General features: G+C 41.7%; 1 protein-coding gene across 7 annotated transcripts in view; it reads right to left on the bottom strand.

Annotated features, from left to right (window-relative positions):
* Positions 1 to 18,959, bottom strand: part of KCNQ2 (potassium voltage-gated channel subfamily Q member 2) — a 154,551-nt gene that overhangs the window by 37,426 nt on the left and 98,166 nt on the right. For 4 of the 7 annotated variants that reach the window (XM_027848578.1, XM_027848587.1, XM_027848600.1 and 1 more), the window contains exons 6-9: positions 9,381 to 9,491; positions 7,592 to 7,687; positions 3,269 to 3,363; positions 1,210 to 1,239 (exon numbers count right to left, since the gene is read on the bottom strand). In XM_027848578.1, coding sequence (XP_027704379.1) covers positions 1,210 to 1,239; positions 3,269 to 3,363; positions 7,592 to 7,687; positions 9,381 to 9,491 — 332 coding nt within the window. The remainder of the gene's footprint in view (positions 1 to 1,209; positions 1,240 to 3,268; positions 3,364 to 7,591; positions 7,688 to 9,380; positions 9,492 to 18,959) is intronic. The other 3 variants (XM_027848577.1, XM_027848596.1, XM_027848584.1) reach the window with 1 other exon arrangement.

Genomic DNA, 18,959 nt, shown 5'->3' with positions numbered 1-18,959 from the left:
AGGAGGTAATGACCAGGAGGTAACCTAAAACCCATCCTCTTGGTCAGGAGAACTGTCTACCTTGTGAGGCTAAAATTACACCAGTTCCTCTCTGGGAGAAGAAATGTGAATCTCTCTTCCCTAGTTTTTCCACCTCCATGCAAAGGCTCTGGTGCCTCAAGCCCCAGGTTGCCATGGCAAGAACAAGCATCTATTTTCTGAAATAAGTAACCCTTCAGGCTCCTTTGGCCTCTGTTCCCCTTAGAATGTGACCCTACCATGTAATAAGATATCTGCTATTTTAGTCACTGTATTTCTAACATGCCAGGTCTGGCACTGAGGCCTGGCTTTCCAGGAGCTCTCTATATGTACACAACCAATCCTCCTAGGCATGCAGAGAACTTTGTACATCAGAGATTGGAATTCCCTCTGCCCACGGATATGGCTAGGTATAAACCTAGTTCCCACCTCCCATACCAGCAGGCTATCCAGAAGTTCAGTGCTGATATGCATTTCTAGGGGAGACAGGGATGAGGAAACATTTCAGTTTTATGTTTCCAGTTTCTGCTACAGTAGTTTAGCTTTGGAGGGAAGGTGACCCCTACAACTTTCTTCATAATTCCAAGTAGGAATCCTGGGGAATTGACCTCTGATCCATGGAGCAGTCTACAACCAAGAGTAGGGGCAGCAGCTAACAAAACAGTGAGGGGTTGAGAAATGGAAGTAGGAAGAAAGGATTGGGATAGATATCAGAAGGAGGGAGAATAAAGAGAGCAATGGGAGAGGGTAAGTCAAGGAGGAAAAGGACAAGGAGAAGCAGAGAAAGATTAAGAAACAGGATATAAATCGAAAGAGAATAAGCAATGATTCAGGAAGTAGCAGAAAGAAATGTGAAGAGTATGGAAGAGGAGGTTCTTTGCACATTCAATCTAAGGTGTGTGTAATCTGTGGCTGTTGCCATGGAGGCTGAGCAAACCACAGTTACCCCCATTTTCCTTCATTCCACCGTGAATTCTCTCAACACTTGTGCCAAACCACAAGGAGGCGTTTATGAAGCTGAATGGAATTAGCTCTGCAGGCCGTTGGGGGGGGGGGGGGTTGGCCCTGTCCTTTCTGCAGTGGTTTGTTTTGGGGTTGTTCTTCTTTCAAAAGCCTCAACTTGTTACAGTCCCAAACGAAGAACAAGAAATAACACCACACACAGCTTTCAAATTCACATGCACTTCATACCTGGAGGCCCCGTAAGTTTGTGTTTGCGAGCTTTTTCAAGGGTTTTCACACCAAAAGAGACAGAGGAAGAAAGAAAGAAAGAAAGAAAGAAAGAAAGAAAGAAAGAAAGAAAGAGGAAGAAAGGGAGGAAGAAAGGAAAGAAGGAAGGAGGCAGAGAGGGAAGAAGAAAGAAAGGGATGGAGGGAGGAATGAAGGGAGGGAGGTAGAGAGAAAGGAGGAGAGAAAGAGAAAGAGAGAGAGAGAAATGGGGAGGGAAAGGGAAAGAGAGAGAATGGAATAAGAAGAAGAAAGTCAGGGAAAGTGGGGAAGGGGGAAAGAACAGAACAAAGAAAATTAGTCCATGGGATAAACACAGGCACCTACACAACTGGAGGCAGTAAACTGAAGCCCAAAGGGCCTAGGTTTTTGGTGTGTGTTGAGTTACTGTTCCCCAGTGAAAGAAGAGCTGTACTCCAGAGGATATTAGACACTGGAATTCTAACCCCTATTAAAAAAAAGTCAAAAGAGGTGTGGAAATTGCTTTTAATAGATCCTTCTCCCCTTTCTTTCATCCCTTTCCAGGGCACTCAACTAGGTGGCCTGCTTGTATCGTTGGTCTAATAATTCAAAATCCACACCCGTATTTTGTAGAAACTGAGCTTCTAGGAATCTTACCACCTATCTCTAAAGTCAGGGGATTCCCCCAAATATTTGTACACACCCTGTTTTCAGGCTCAACTAGCAGTGAAAAGCCACAGAAATAAGCCCCAGGGAGACAGCAGGATATTTGAGAAATTCTTGCTAATCCAAGAAATACATTTGATTATTTTAAGCCACTTACTCAACAGTTGTTTTGGAGTTTAGGTGCAGAGAAATTCTAATTATGTGCCTATACCAACCCTGCAGCCAGTCAAAATGGAGCACTGCTCCAAGTCAGCTTAGGGACAGGAGGGTGAATGGTGGGTACCAAGAACTATTGTTTGGATTCCTCAAGGAATACCATCATCTCCCCCCCAAAGAAACAGAACCCACTCTGAGACTAATGTTGCTGCCTGTTCCAGTTACAAAATGGGGCCAGAATAGATGAGAGAGATATAGTTCCTGGTAATTTTCCAGGGAGTTCAACTAGGTGGCCTGCTAGTATTATTGGATCTAATAATTCAAATTTCAGAGGTATTGTTAAGTTTCTTCTACCTTTTTTCTTCCTTTCTGCTCTGAACAATCCTCTTCTGGAAGGGTGTGTGTGTGTTTATGTCTATCTGTCTGTCTGTCTGTCTGGTATCTATGTATTCTATTCAAGAATGTTGGCCTGGGGCCCATCCTGGTATAATATTCCTTCTGAGTAGATTTCAGACTCCAAGCATATATGGGCTCAAACCCAAGACACCAGATGGTCTCATTGATCCCTGTATGCAGTAGTCAAGGGAGCTCTCCCCAGCCACCCTAGTAGTCTCCCCCTCTCCAAGAGAGGGAATTGTAAGAAAATGAAGAAACCTGTTTCTAAAGCCAGTCCATCTCTGTAGAGGCCCTCCCACCACAACCCCAGATTGGGCAAAGAGAGAGCCCCTTTGATGGGGGAGGGATAAAAGGGTCAAGAGGCAAAAGGTCCAGAGTGGGCAGTTCACACGTGTGGCAGAGAACACAATTCAGCACCAGCATGGACTAGGCTGAGGAACATTACCTCCATTCCAGGGCAGCTCTCTGGGGAGAGGGGGGGATCTTTCTTCTCATGCTGCCGAAGCAGCCCACAACACAATGCAACTAACAGTGAAGAAAACAACAACAAAAGAAAACGGGGGCAGAGAAATAAAGGTGAAAACAACTGCGACAATATAAGCAAAGAACAAAATTAATACCATGGAACTTACACAGAAAATCTTAAACATATGTGCTTTTTAATGAAAATAAAAATAAAAACATAAACAAAATAACAGAGTTAAGGACGAATTGAAAAACAATGCAACACCACAAGGAGGCTGTCTAAAGACTATAGCCCCAAATCACCTGGGGGTGAAAAGCGTCATAGGACTTTTGTTCCCTGTGGCAGAAGGGCAACGAGGACAGGATTTAATGGTGGTACCTGTACATGGGGACGGTGACAGTGCGCTCATAGTATTGCCAGGTTGAGTGGAGGTCTGTCCGAGAGAGGTTGGTGGCGTAGAATCTCCAAGCAGACTGTGGCCAAGGGAATGGAACACAGAGAAAGGACAGTCATAAGCCAAGCATCTCAGGTCACAGATAGACTGCAAATCAGAGAATGTGAAAACTAGTCCAATCTAGTCCAATCCCTTCATTTTACAGATAAGAAGAGTGTGAGAGAAGTGATTGAACTTGCCCGATGGTACACGGCTAGCAGAACCAGGGATACCATCTGGCTCTCCTTAAAGAGGCAACGTGGAGTCATGGAGCACTGGCTCTCAAATCAGAAGAGACACAGGTTTGAATCCCACTTCTGGCATCTATTAGTATGTCCCCTTACTCTACAGGCTAGCAACATTGACCTTCTTTCTCAAAAGTAACACTTCCCAGTTAACACCTTTTCACTGGCTATCCGCATACCTGGAATGTTCTCCCTCCTCACCTCTGCCTTCTGACTTCCTTCAAGACTCATCACACATTCTGCCTTCTACAAAAGACTTTTCCTTATTTCTTCACCTTCCTCCCAGTGCTTTCCCCTCTAAGATTACTTCTCATTTACACTTTACACATTTTGTATTTATGTATGTAGTTGTTTGCATGTTGTCTCCCTGCTCCCAACTAAAATTTGAACTCCTTGACTGGGTTTGTCTTCCTTTTTATTCCCAGAGCTTAGCACAGTGCCTGGCACATAGTAAATGCTTTAAAAATGTTGTTGACCAACCAACTGATTAGCTGTGCAACAATGAGAAAGTCCTAGGCTCCTCACCTGTAAAATGGACATAATAATAGCATAATTTGTATAATTATAAACAGTTTAACAACTTGCATAATCTCCCTCACAAGAATCTTGTAGAGGTAAAATGAGACCAAGTATTCCAAATGCTTTATAAGCCTTACAGTTTTCTATAAACATCAGCTATTATCATTACTTTAAGTCCAGTGCTGGCCAGGGCAAGCTCCTTGCACATAGCAAAAGAAATTGCATTGACTTTTCTCTATTGACTGCAAGTATACTAATAAGAAAGTCTTGGGGCAGCTAGGTGGCACAGTAGATAGAGTACTGGCCCTGAAATCAGGAGGACTTGAGTTTAAATCCAGCTTCAGACACACACTAGCTATGTGACCCTGGGCAAGTCACTTAACCCCGATTGCCTCAAAAAAAAAGTCTTGCCCACACCAGTCAGTTACTCAGCCAATAAAAACTTATTAAGCACTTACTATGCACCAGGCATTATGCAAAGTGCTAGGGATACAAAGAAAGGCAACAGATTGTCCCTTCTCTCAAAAAGTTCAGAGTCTAATGGAGTAGATGATGCATCATATACATATATAGAGGATAAATTGGAGATAATCAACAGAGCGAAGGCATTAGAGTGAAGGGGGATTGGGAAAGGCTTCCTGCAGAAGATGGGGTTTCAACAGACACTTGAAAGTAGCCAGAAAAACCAGAGAAGAGGAAGGAGAGCAGTCAACCGATGGGATTCAGACACTGAAAACACCTGTTATTTGGCCATGGAGTGTCTTATTTGAGGAACATCAACAAGGCCAATGTTACTGTATCTGAGAGCGCATTGGGATGAGGGAGAGAGGAGATGTACGATGTAAGAAGACTGAAAGGGACTGGGCTCCTGTCCCCTTCCAAGATGTCAACGGGCTGAGGAGCAATTTCTTTACCAATTCATTGGGAGTAATAGCTTAGGCCAACCTTTCCCCTTACAGATACTTAGAATGCTCTCTCTCCTTCACATCCCTTCTCTCCCTGTCCAAATCCTACTCATCATTCAGGGAACACTTCAAGTCCTACCTCCTCCAAGCACGCAGCTTGTGTGCCATATTCTGGCCCATGGTTATACTGTGCCTTATACCATTCTTCATTTTGTGTGCAGAGAAGTTCTATTTCTCCAATGAGACTGTGAGTTCCCCAAGAGCAGAGACCATGTCTTTTTTTGTTTTGTTTTTGCATTTTTTGGTGAGGCAATTGGGGTTAAGTGATTTGCCCAGGGTCACACAGCTAATAAGTGTCAAGTGTCTGAGGCCAGATTTGAACTCAGGTCCTCCTGACTCCGAGGCCGGTGCTCTACCCACTAGGCCACCTAGCTGCCCCTGGAGACCATGTCTTACCTTCATCTCTAGACCTGACACCCCAAAGCCTAGGACAGGACTCAGCAGACAGACTCATTGAATTCAATTCAATGCAACTCACTCAAGTTAGAAACCACCCTCCAATTGTTTGGGGAAATGAGAGTCAGCTTAAATAAACTCTCCTTCACTTTGTCTCATCTATGACAGCTACTGCTATAAGAGAAAGAGGTAGTAAGTATAATGTGCCAACCTTTCCATTTCTAGTTTTCAGGATTCCTTAGGGTAGACATCTGTCTACATTACCAATACCCCTAGTCTCAGCAAAATTTCTACATAAACTTCATCTAATTTGTACAAAACCAAGTCAAGTAAAACACAACCCACTTGATGATTCTGTTTGCACTGCGCAGTGATTAATTCTGCCTGAATTTTCATGGATCAACTTAAGGCATCTGCCAGGATTCATGAGATGATTTTTATACATTTATTTTCAGGCAGCTCCAATTCCCCTATGCTGTCTAGCACATTCCATACACTCCCCCAAAATACCATCGGTCTCCCATCCTCAGACCCTTGGTCCAATCTATTCCCACCTTGAATTGTGTCAAAACAACTCTAAACCCCCACATGGGAGAGAGACTAGAAATAAGAAAACATATCCTCTCCTACCTCTGTCTAAAATTTCATAATGGGTCCTTCATTTACCTACCCATCTCCACTAAAAAGTAATTCATGACCCTAAATTAGGTGCCTTTGTGAACTTTCAACCTCTTCCCAGACAGTTCTAGATCCTACTGGCCTCCGGACACTAGAGCAACATGAGGTCCTTGTGGTCCTGAGAGGAGGCTAGGTGGCCACCTTAAATTAGAATGTGTTCTTTGTAGTAGAACCATGTTTGAAGAAGAAAGGTGAGAGTTGGGAGTGACCAGGGTGGTCTTAGCCTCACTTCCAAGGAGGAAGCATACAACTTGAAAAGTTTTTAAGAGCAGAAGGCTATTGTGTACTATGACATGTTTCAACTTTCTCTCTCTAGGAACCAGGCTCAAATCCAGATGAAGGTAATATAATTCAGTGAACTCTTTCTAAACTTGGGGATATTGATTTCACTTCAAAGTACCACAGCATTTGGATGCATTTTCTTTGTCAGTCTAAGACACCCTATTCCCAACTGTACTTGTGGGGAAAGTTCATTCCCCCTAAGGGAGCTTAGAGCAATGTTCTAGCCCAAGAAATCTCATGTGTCTCTTTTCTTTTAAGAGAGTCGATCCAAAAAAGGGAAATGGCATTTTATAGTGGATAGAGAATTGTACTCAGAGACAGGAAGACTGGTGTTCAAATCTCACATCGGACACTTATTAACTGCATAACAAGTCACTTAATCTCTCTAGATTTACTCCAGTTTGCTCATCTATAAAATGGGGATAATAATAGCACCTTCTTCATGGAGTTGTTGTGAAGATCAAATGAAATAACATAAATGTATGCTACTTTACAAACCTCAAAGTGCTATATAAATGTCACCTATTTTTATTTATATTAATAATACCATAGTGGAAAGATAGTGTTTGGTAGTGGATAGCAAATTAGCCCTGGAGTCAAGAAGAAATGAGTTTATGTCCCACCTCTGAAACAGACTGGCCATGCCATCCTGGGCAAGTCACTTACACTCAACCCATCTGTACCTCAGGTAACACTCCAAGACAATAAATTGCCAAGAAGGTGTCAATCTACAAGCATGGGAGTTTACTCACCAGGAACTTCTCTACATTGAAGAAATTACAGGTCCAGCATTTATGTGACAATTTAAGGCTTGCAAAGTGTTTTCCATATGTTATCTAATCCTCACAACAACCTTCTAAGATAGGTTCTACATTCCCCATTTTACAGATGAGGAGACCAAAGCTGAGGGAACAAAGTGTTTTGCCCAGGATCATATAACTAGTAAATAAGTGTCTGAGACAGGATTCAAACAAAACTCTTCGTAACTCCAAGTCCAGCACTCCAGGGGCTATACCACCCATCTGCTATGCTACTATCAGAGGGACCCCATCCTAAGGCTTCTGACAACTTAAAGAGCTCATGTCCCTTTGCTCCTTTCATTCATACCAAGACTCTATTTTTATAGCTTCATAGGGATCAGACCAACCACCTGGTCTGCATTTCAGAGGAAACCTGGCATTACCTGGATCAGTCCGGCTGCAGGATTTCGTCTCTTCTCAAAGTGCTTCTGACGATGCTGTTCTTGGACCTTCAGAGCAAACCCTGAACCTAAAATTCCCTGAAATTCAGAGATTTATCATCATGGGCTAAATTAGGAGAGCTGTCTCATAATTCCAGTTTTATGTCTGGGTTCTCCATCTGCCTTTTGTCCCCCTAGTAGCTCAACATGCATCCTACACAGTTTCCAAAATGCCCCAACTGTCCACCTTTGTCCTCTTCAGCAGAACTCCTTGATATAATAATTCATTCCTATGAGCCCAAAAAAATGGCTTCTTAGGACAAAATGTGAAAAGAAGAGGCCAAACTATTTAGAAATTCTATGGCAATCCTTTTGATCACTTCCAGAATATTAAAGCCATTCCCCTTGGTAGTATATTTTGTAAAAAGGAACAGCAAGAGACTGGGGGAGAAGAGAACTTCTAAAATAGTAGAAAATTACTAGATCAAAGGATGGCTCAACAAAAAGCCTTAAAATTCTGATAATTTGGGGTCTGTAAAATGATACTCAGTAGTTCAGTCTACATTCCCATTTTTTTCAGCTCTCTACATTCCCATTCAAAAGACAACATGAGTCAATGGATAGAGGCTGGCCTTAGAGTCATAAAGACCTGGGTTCAAATCCTTCCAATGACACATACTACCTGTGTGACCACAAGTTACTTAGACTTCTAATATTTCCAAGCAACTCTTTAAGGCTATAAGTTACAGACAACTCACCAGCCTGTATTGATTCTGTATCATTGGAAGTAGTTTCCACATTGTTAAGTTTCCCCACACTGATGAAACCACAGGTTCCTCTTCTCTCCCCCCCAAAAAAGATGGCATTCACTAACCTCCACAGAGAATCTGGTTAGGTGAGAGCTGAAATATGGTTCAGTGGCTAAAAAGAAAATTCTTTGTAATTACTTCAAGGATTCATGATTTCATCAAGACTGGTCTTGCCTCTACCAAAGCAGAAAACATTCCCTACCTGGGATGTTTCTAACAGTCTTCATAAAATCATAGAGTTAGAGCTAGACAAGACCTTATAGACCAAGTCCAATTTCCTTCTTTTACAGATGAGGACACTGAGTCACAGAGACATTAAGTGACTTGTCCAGAGTCACACAGGAGGAATTTGCATTTGAATCCCGGTCATTGTGGCTCTAAGTTCTGTGCCCTATCCACTAAACTCAGCAAATTGTGGTCAATTATCTAGCAATGAGCCACTGAAAATTTAACTGGGTTGATCCTTAAACTAAAGAACCATAGTTTATAATCAGGTCTATACTAAAGCCTTTCTAGCTTGGTAGGACCTTCCAGGATTTGGTCTCTGCTGGAATAGCCTTTAAAAATCAAATGCTATCTTCATGACCTTGTCAGGCAGCAGAGGACTAGAGGTCTCTCCTAAATGGATAGGTTAACCTTGATGAATCTACCTCCTTTTCTCTGTTTGAGTCAACGTAATTTGTAAAACTGAGTATAGTACAGGTAACTGTTCAGGGGTAGATCAGAGGGGTTCTGCATCTCCTCAGGATGGTGGGAAATATGGCTGAGGGGAATAGAAATCACAATCGCCCAAGCTTAACCCTACGAAGTACTACAACTTCTGTTGTCTAAGGTCTAGAAACCAGTTCCTATATCTCCCATACAATCAACACGAAGGTATAGAGCAATGATGGAGGTGGGCATGTCAACTGGCCTCTTATAGAGGCTCATCCTATGGGAGAAGTTCAGTGTGCATGCCTTTCTTGAAAAGGGAAGTGACTCACGGCAGGGAGAGCAAAGAAGGAGACTCCAATGAGGGTGAAAGTAGCAGCCAATAGTCGTCCATTCCAGGTCTGGGGGTACTTATCGCCATACCCAATGGTAGTCAAAGTAATCTGAAACAACAAACATCAGATAGTCAAACTGGTTTTTTCAAGGCTGTTTGCTAAACATGGCATCAAATCAAAAACAGGAAAATTTTCTCAGCAGATATGACATGTATGAACTGATACAGAGTGAGCAGAGCTGGGAGAACAATGTATAAAATAAAAACAACAATGTAAAGCAAACAACTTTGATCAGCCAGGATGTCAAAGGACTCATGGTGAAATATGCTGCCCCTCTTGACAGAGAGGCAATGGGCTCAAAATGTAGAATGAGGCATGCATTTTTGGCCAATGATAATATGGGAATTGGTTTTGCTTGACTGTGTATATGTGTTACAAGGATTTTCTTTTTCTTTTCTTTTTTACAGTGAATGAGAAGGGTAAAGGGAAAAAAGGGTCCCTCTTACCCCAATGGGGGATAAAGCAGAGCTCTAAGTTTTTTTTCATGAAAGGACATATACAGAGCACTGGGTGTGGTGTCAGAAAAATGAGTGTTCAAATCCAGCCTCAGGCACTTACTGTGTGGCCCTGGGCAAGTCACTTAACTTCTGTTTGACTCAATTTCCTCAACTATAAAATGAGAATAATAACAGCACCTACCTCACAAAGTTGTTATGAGGATCAAATGAGACAATACTTGTAAAGCACTCAGCATAGTGCCTAACACATAATCGGTACTATATAAATGCTTATTCCTTTTCCTCTTCCCCAAAAAAGAAGATACCAGAAGGAATCACAGAAAAGCAGGACAACTTTGAGAGTTATATGTTGAATTTATTACATATGCTTAAGAAAAAAAGTAAACTCTAGATCCTAGAGATTTTCAGCTTCACATACAATCCTCTCATCCTACTCTATACTGTATATAAAAATGTTGATTTCATTTAGTATTTAAGTTCAGATTTCAAAAAACAAAATGGGAAAAAAAAGAATTTTCAGTAGTACAAACTTCTGCCCTTGTTTCACATTAAAAATAAACACCCAAACAGGGTCTCTTTGAAAGCACACCAACCTTCCAGATTACAGAAAGGAGCTCACATTATTTAGATGTCTTAGACTTTTCTGTCATCATAGTATAGAACTTGAATTACACAAAGAGAGAGAGAGAGAAGGAGAGATAGAGAAAGAGACAGAGAGACAGAAAGAGAGAGAGACAGAAAGAGACAGAGACAGAGACAGAGACAGAGGCAGACAGAGAGAGAGAGAGAGAGAGAGAGAGAGAGAGAGAGAGAGAGAGAGAGAGAGAGAAACGAGAACTTTCCCAAAGACTATGGCATAAAATGAGGCAGGAAAGATAGGATGTCAGAAAGGCTACAGAGTCCCTTATCATGCAATGAGCATCATTGGTGTTCTCTCCTAGCCTCTGTAACAATCACACTCAATGTTTTCTAAAAACACTATCCATCTTCCTGACATGGCCCATCGGGCAAATAAATTATAAATGAATCCATCTCATTTCACACCTGAGAGAACAGAAAGGCAGAATCAACAACTGCACTTTCAAATAAAGTTTATCTGGAAAATTTGCAGCTAAGGCTATGTCTGTATAAGACCATCAAAACAATCTCTGTGTATATGTGTGTACATGTGCACATGTGTGTGGCATAGTGGATAGAGCACTGAACTTAGAGTCAGGAAGACCTGAGTTCAAATTCTGCTTTAGACACCAGCTGTGTCACCCTGGATCACTTTACGTCAAAGCCTCACTTTCCTCATCTATAAAATGGGGATAATAACAGCACTTACAAGGTTGTTGTGAGGATCAAATAAGAAAACAGAAGTGTAATATTTTACATTTCTTACAATGCTATATAAGTACTAGCTATTGTTATTACCTCACTCACCACAGAAGCTTTTCTAAACCTTTTCATCCTTCCTCAAATGTCCCATGGCTTCCACTCCTTTCACCCCCTCAGCAAAGAACTTTGCCTCATATTTGACCAAAAAAATATGAGGCCATTCACCAGGAGCTCCCTCTTCTCCTCTTTTCATCTCACATCAGCCAGATGTTGTCTGTCACTATCTTCTCCTGCACCTTTGTCTCACAGGCAGATGTGGCCCTTCTCCTTGCCAAGGTAAACTCTTCTATATTCATATGTGATTCCATTCCATCCCATCTTCTCTAGCAGGTTACTCCCATTGGCATCCCTACGCTCACTAATCTTCAATGTCTCCCTAATGGCTGCTTCCTTCCTACCTATAAACATGCCCATGTCTCCATAATCCTCAAAAAACCCTCCCTTGATCCATCTATCCCTGCTAGCTCTCATCTTATATATCTCTTCTCCCTTTCATGTCCAAACTCAAGAGGGCCATCTACAATAGGTACCTCCACTTCCTTTTCTCTCACTCTTGTCTTAATTCTCTGCAGTCTAGCTTCTGACCTCATCATTCAACTAAAACAACCCCTTACAAAGTTACCAATGATCTCTTAATTGGCAAATCTAATAGCCTTTTCTCAGTCCTTATCCTTCTTGATCTCTCTGCAGCCTCTGACACTGTCAATTTGATTTGTCAATTATTGTTCACTTTGATACTTTCTTCTCTCTATGTTTTTGTGACACTGTTCTCTCCTGACTTTCCTCCTCCCTGTCAGACCATTCCTTTTCAAGTCTTCCTTGCTGAGTCTTCATCCTGGTCATATCTGCTAACTGTGGGTGCCCTGAGGCTCTGTCCTGAGCCCTCTTCTCCCTCTGTACTATTTCACTTGGTGATTATCAGCTGCCTTGAGTTCAATGATCATGTCTCTGCTGATGATTCTAAGTTCTATTTATCCATCCCTAACCTTTCTCTTGACTTCCATTCTCACATCTGACACCCTCTGGAGTGTTTTAAGGTTTACAATATGTTATCTCATTTAATCAACAACCCTAGGAGGTAGGGGCTATTATTAACCCTATTTGATAGATAAGGAAACTGAGGCCATGAAAGGTTAAGTGACACACCAGCGTCTCAGGTAGGATTTGAAGCCAGTCCTTCCTGTTTCCAAGTCCACTGCTTTATTCATTGTGTCACATAGCTGCATTGACACAGTTAAATGTGATGTGAGGTCATTTGAGAAGGAAGAGATCACTAATAGCTAGGGAATCAGAGGAGGCATTGATTGGGAAGAGGCACAGGAGCTCAGGTAAAGTAAGCTTGAACAGATGATGAGGAATTTGAGAGGCAGAGAAAAGGAGATAGACGGTGCCTTCCATGTGGAACCTATGGCCTAGAACTAATGCTCTCTCTTGGTATAACACATAGTTCCTGCCCTCAGGGAGGCTTATTAGGAGAGGTGGAGGAAATACATAAAAAATAACATTCAATACAAAATAACAGGATCTAATATTGTTCAAACAAAAAGTGCTGCAGAAATCCTTAAGAAGAAAAGATCATTGGGGCAGCTAGGTGGCGCAGTGGATAGAGCACCGGCCTTGGAGTCAGGAGGACCTGAGTTCAAATCCGGCCTCAGACCAAACACTTGACACATACTAGCTGTGTGACCCTGAGCAAGTCATTTAACCCCATTGCCTAGCCAAAAAAAAAAAAAAAAGAAGAAGAAGAAGTAGGACTCAGATAATTACAAAGAATGAATAAGAGCATTCAATGAAGGCGTGAGGATACACATGGTGAGTCAGGCACAAGAGTAGGCCAATTTGATGGAGGCAAAAAAAAAATTTCATGGAGATATAGTGATCGATTATATTTTGGAAGGTAGGTTAGGTGGGGGCAGCTAGGTGGTGCAGTGGATAGAGCACCGACCCTGAAGTCAGGAGGACCTGAGTTCAAATCCAGCCTCAGACCAAACACTTGACACATACTAGCTGTGTGACCCTGGGCAAGTCACTTAACCCCAATTGCCTAAAAAGACAAAAAAAAGGAAAGGTAGGTTGGGGTAAAATTGAGGAGAGTCTTGAATGCCAAGAGGTTAATTCCAAGGATGAGCTGCTATCTACACACAAGGTGGCAGTGTGGTCTGATGGATAGATCATGACAGAACTGGAGTTCTAGCATAACAAAGTTCCCATCTAAGCCACTGATCAAGAAGCCCTAGGCCTCAGTTTCCCAATATATTCAGTGGGCACATTGAAACCAACCTATCTCTCATATAAAGTTATTCCATTAAAAAATGATATCACAGATGTGAAAGCAAATAGGATTGCTGTCATCTCAGTAAAATAGGAACATCAGAAAACCTAGTGGTCCAGCCTGAGATATGGGTACAGCTATGGACCCAATAAGTACAAATATTGAATTCATGTGAAGTGGTTCAAATTTGCACTGCATATTTTCATTGGACTAGAACTAATTACCATATTTTATATAATTATGACTTCAAGTGGTAAAATTCAAAAACCAACAACCACTTTAGGTGATATGTATTTTGGGGAAAAAAATTGTTTATTTTCTTCTGACTTTTATAAGGCTCTGAGTCAGTGCTTTGGTGCATTTGAGACCAAGCACTAAAAACAACTTGTTTCTCTCAGTTTTCCAGCTTTTCAAATAACTGACATAGCTACAGCTACTAGAGTTCAGTAGCAAACTTTTATCTTTCTCAAGGAGCCCTTTCACATCTATTATCTCCAGGGATTATAGAATGAGATCTGGAAGAATGTCAGAGGCCATCTCTGACACTACATTGCCTCTTATTTGGACATCATGACATCTTATGACCAACCCCTGCCCACAGTGACCTCTTCCTCCTCTGAAGTCCCTCAAGACTTTGTCCAATACCCCTTCTATAGCACTGATCACATCTTGCCTTATGATGTCATTGAGTGTGTCCATGTCTTATCATTCCTACCAGGCTACTTTTTGAAGGCAAGAAATGTGTCTCCTTAATCTCAGAAACCCATACGGTGCCCAGATCAATAAGGGTACTCAATAAATGTTTACTGAATTCGATTGAAATTGCAATGAACCCCCTGGGCTAGGTTTTAATATTCTCATTTGAGAGATGGCAAAACTAATGAACAAAGAGCTTAGATGATTGACCCAGGGTCAAACAACTAGCCACTGGTGGAGTCGGGATTAAAATCCAGGTTTCCTGGCTCCTGAATCCATTGCTCCTTTCATCACAACTCACTGCCAGCATCAGCACCACCACCATTCCATGGATGCCCATCGTTGAGAATGAGTTCCATTTCTCAGGAAATTTTTTTCACTTTTCCTGTCTGGACCAAGTGTTCAGGAGTAACAAGAGAACCCTCATTCCAACCAAGAGTATCATCCTTTCCTCATATTCCAAAGAGTCCTCTGTCCCCCGCTTCAGGATAGGAATAGGCCTGGTAATTGTTTTTGGTACTGGACCTATGATTTCAATGGTGTAGGGAACTCTTTTCCCTATATAGAACAGTACCTACTCTGCAACTTAGTCTCAGAGAGTTGCCTGAGGCACTACGAGGTTAAGTGACATATCATAAGATCATAGATTTAAAATTGGAATGAATCTTAGAGGCCATTGAGTCCAACCCCTTCATTTTCCAAATTAGGAAACTGAGATTAACTTAAAGGTTAAGTGACTTGCCCACGGTCACACAGCCAGCATATTTTAAAGGTGTGATTTCCACCCAGGTCTTACTGACTCTGTGGCTGACCATTCTGCCAAGTTGCCTTTCAAGAAACACATGGTTGGATTCAAAGGGCCACACTTGGGGACCTAGAGGACCACTGGTGGCCTCGAGGCTGCAGTTCCATACCCGTGGTATAACCTATATCAAATTGCTTGACTTCTCAATGAGGGAAGTGGGGAGGAAGTGAGAGAATTTGGAACTCAATTTTTAAAAAGAATGTTGAAAATTGTTTTCATATGTAATTGGGGAAAAATAAAATACTAAATTTAAAAAAAAAAGAAACACAAACAGGGGAAATGAACCCCACAGTAGAAGTGAACAAAATATTCCCTTAAATTTCAAATATTTTTGCTTAGGTCAGATCTGACACATTGAGTTATCCAACCTTTCCCTCCAAATGGGAAGGATCTTTTCAGAAATTTTGGAAATGGCAGCTCTGCATTACAGACTGGGGGTTATAGGAAAGATCAAATTAATTAGTTGCTTGTAGCCTCAGTGGGAAGGAGAATGAGGCAGAAAAAAAAAAAACATACACATTGGTTACCCTGTACTCAATGCTTGGAAAATATTGCAAAGAACCTTGTTAGAGCAAGCCTAATCAGCAACCTAATGAGCTCTTGAAAAGGCAATAAGGTTATATAAGAATGAGGCAACAAATAGGATAACTGAGTGAAATACATACCATAAATTATTGCAGATCACACAGGACCTTTTGGAACCCAGACTCTTCATCAATTTAGGCTCCTTCTTTGCCTTTAGAAAGGGTGAGCTCCATCTATATGGACTACTGTGTTTTCAGTTCCTAGGCTTGACCTACATCCCTCACCCCTCTAGCAAGGTTTATTTTAATTCAGCTGTTGCTTGGGCCCAAGTCTACTTTCCTGACCAGCTCTTTTAAAGATTATGGGTCTAGGAGGTATCACATTTCAGTCCCACAGGCTAAAAGTGACTGACAAAACTCCCAGTAACAAATAACCAGATTAATATGTAATTTGGAAATGTTTATCGAAATAAATAAAAACAGAATACAACATAAACAATGTTAATTTGTGGTTTTCCAAATCAGTGTGAGGCCTACAGGAATCTATTTCCATTTGAGTTTGATACCACTAGGTACCACAGGCTGATCATTGCCTCACCACAGACACTATCAATGGCAATTACCCAATGAGCGAGGGGCAGTCATCACTGCCCACTTTGTGCTGTAGTCAAAAGACTCCAAATTCCGGCTCTCTCATTTACTTACTACCTTTAGCAAGTCACTTAGCCTCAGTTTCCTCATTTATAAAATGAGGGGTTGGACTAAACGTCCTCCAAGGTCCCTTTCAGATCTAAGTTTAAAATCCTCTTCTAATAATGTTCTCCTAGAATCGTGATACATTGTAGATTGTTTGTATATCACACAAGAAGTTAAGGCAGGAAAGCAATAGCCACTCTCAATAGACTCATCAAGAGTACCTGCCTCTCTTCCATGCTGAAGCTGCTTGTCAATAAGAGCAGGGAGAGCCCAAGCTTCCATGTAGGGGGTTGTGCCATATATATGGCAGAAAGGAGCCCAAAATAGCCTGGTGAGACCTTTTTGTGACTGAGAATTGCAGTTCTGGGGGATCTGATTACCTGGGTGATTGTTATATGTCTGTAATTGTATCCCCCTATATTGTGTGTCCCAAGCATGAAACATGCATTTATTCAACTTGTTAGGGGCTGGAGATAAAAAGACCAAAAAAAAATAATCTTTGCCTTCAAAGATCTTGCATTCTACTGGGAGAGAGGTGGCAGAGCGAGAAGACAACAACACACACATATGTATGTGTGTATGTATGTATATGTATGTATGTACGTATACACAAAGTAAATACAAGGTAACTCAAGGAAGGGAGACTAACAGCTGGGGAGGGAACAGCGAAGGTAGCATATAGGAGGAGGTGTTTGAGCTGAGCTATGCTGGAAACTGGGGGTTCTAAAAAGAGAAGGTGAGAAAGGAGTGCTTTCTAAGCATGAGAACAGGCTGTGCAATAGTACAGAGATGGGAGCTAGGCAAACAGCCTGTAGAGGTCAGTTTGGCTGGCACATAGAATGTATAAAAGGGGATTAATGAGTAATAAACCAAGAAAATAGGCTGTAGTCTAGTTGTGGAAAGCTTTAAATGCCCAATAGAAGAGTTTGTATTTGGTCCTAGATGCAATAAAGAGTCACTGGAGTGAACAGAGGAGTGACATGGTCAAACTAGGGTTCTAGGAATATGCTGAATATCAGATGGATGGGTCCATAAGGAAGTTATAATAATAGTCCTGATAAAATGGAGTTGAGGGTCTGAAATGGGGTGGTGGCCATGTGACTGAAGAGAAGGGGACAGATTGAGAGGTGCAGTAGAGGTGGAATTGATAAGATTTGACAACAAATTGGACATGCAAGATAAAGGAGAATGAGGTGTTATAGGTTACTCTGAGGTTTGGACACAGGTGGTTAGGAGAATGGTGGTACCCTCCCCAGAAATAGGAGAGTTAGGAAGAGGGGTGGGTTTGGGGGGAAAGATAATGAGTTCTATTATGGACATGCTAAGTTTGAAATACCTATGGGACATCCAATTTAAAATGTGCAATAGATAGTTGTTAAGGGGGGCCTGTTGCTCATGATGGAGATTAATGTTGCATATATAGACCTGGAAATCATCTCTATAAAGATAATTGATCCCTGAAAATTAATTTATTCATCAAAAGTGAACTAATGAAATAGTGTAGAGAAAGAAAAAAAGAGGGCCACATTTGGGAGGCATGCCAAGGAGGATCATCCAGTAGAGAAGACAGAGAAATAGTCAGTCAGGTAGGCAGAGAACCAAGAGAGAGTAGTATAATGAAAACCCAGAGGAGAGTATCTAGGAGGAAAGGGTAGTCAAGAGCATCAAATGTGATAGAGAGGTAAAGAAGGGTGAAGACTGGGAAAAGACCATGGGACTTGACCCTAGCATCCCCTCAAGTGATTGCCTTGAATGCTTTCTCTCTTTCACAACTAAACTCCCAGAAAAACTTGTCTCCACACATTGTCTCTACTTCATCTCCTCTCACTCACTGCTCATCGCCTTAAATCTAGCTTACGACCTCAACACTCAACTGAAATTGCTCTTTCCAAAGTGACCAGGGTATGGTAGGGTAAAGTGGGGGGTTATTTAAGGATGGCGGAGACCTGGTCATGTTCAAAGGTCGCAGGGCAAAAGACAATATGTATGGGGAAATGAAATATTAGAAACAGAAATGGCCAGGACAACTGGATAATATGGGAGGAAATGGAATGAAGGGGGAAAGTAGAGAAGATGCTCCTCAGCAAGAAGGGCTACCTCTTCCTCAGAGAATGGAGTAAAGAGGCAATGGTGGATTATGTCAGTCAATGGTTTCGATATGTAGAATAAGGGCAAAGAGAGAGCACTCATCAAATGTCTATTCTCTCAGTAAAGTATGAAGCAAGGTCCTGAACTGAGAGAATGGGCTTGAAAGTTTTATGAATTGAGCTGGACTGTAAGTTATCTGAGGTCTAAGGTGAAAGCACATCAAGGTTTGTTGTTCAGTCATTTTTAGTCGTGTGCGACTCTCAGTGACCTCATTTCTTGGCAAGGATACTGGAGTGGTTTGCCATTTTCTTCTCCAGTTCATTTTACAGATGAGGAAACTGAGGCAAACAGGGTTAAGTGACTTGCCCAGGGTAACACAGCTAGTAAATGCCTAAGCCCAGTTTTGAACTCAGGAAAATGAGTCTTTCTTGACTCCAGGCCCAGGACTCTATCCACTGCGCCACCTAGCTGCTCAAGTAAATACATCAAGGTACTGGGTGGTGATAACTCTGTCATGGGATCAGTGACAGCTGCATACTTAATAACACCTAAAACCTTCCTTATTCTCTCAGGCATTCCCAAGGGATGCTGGCAGTC

This window comes from Vombatus ursinus, unplaced genomic scaffold (assembly GCF_900497805.2).
Source record: "Vombatus ursinus unplaced genomic scaffold, bare-nosed wombat genome assembly UNPS02000580.1, whole genome shotgun sequence".
Taxonomy (NCBI): Eukaryota; Metazoa; Chordata; class Mammalia; order Diprotodontia; family Vombatidae; genus Vombatus; species Vombatus ursinus.
The sequence above is the reverse complement of the archived record's forward strand: the minus strand, read 5'-3'. Positions and strand labels throughout refer to the sequence as shown.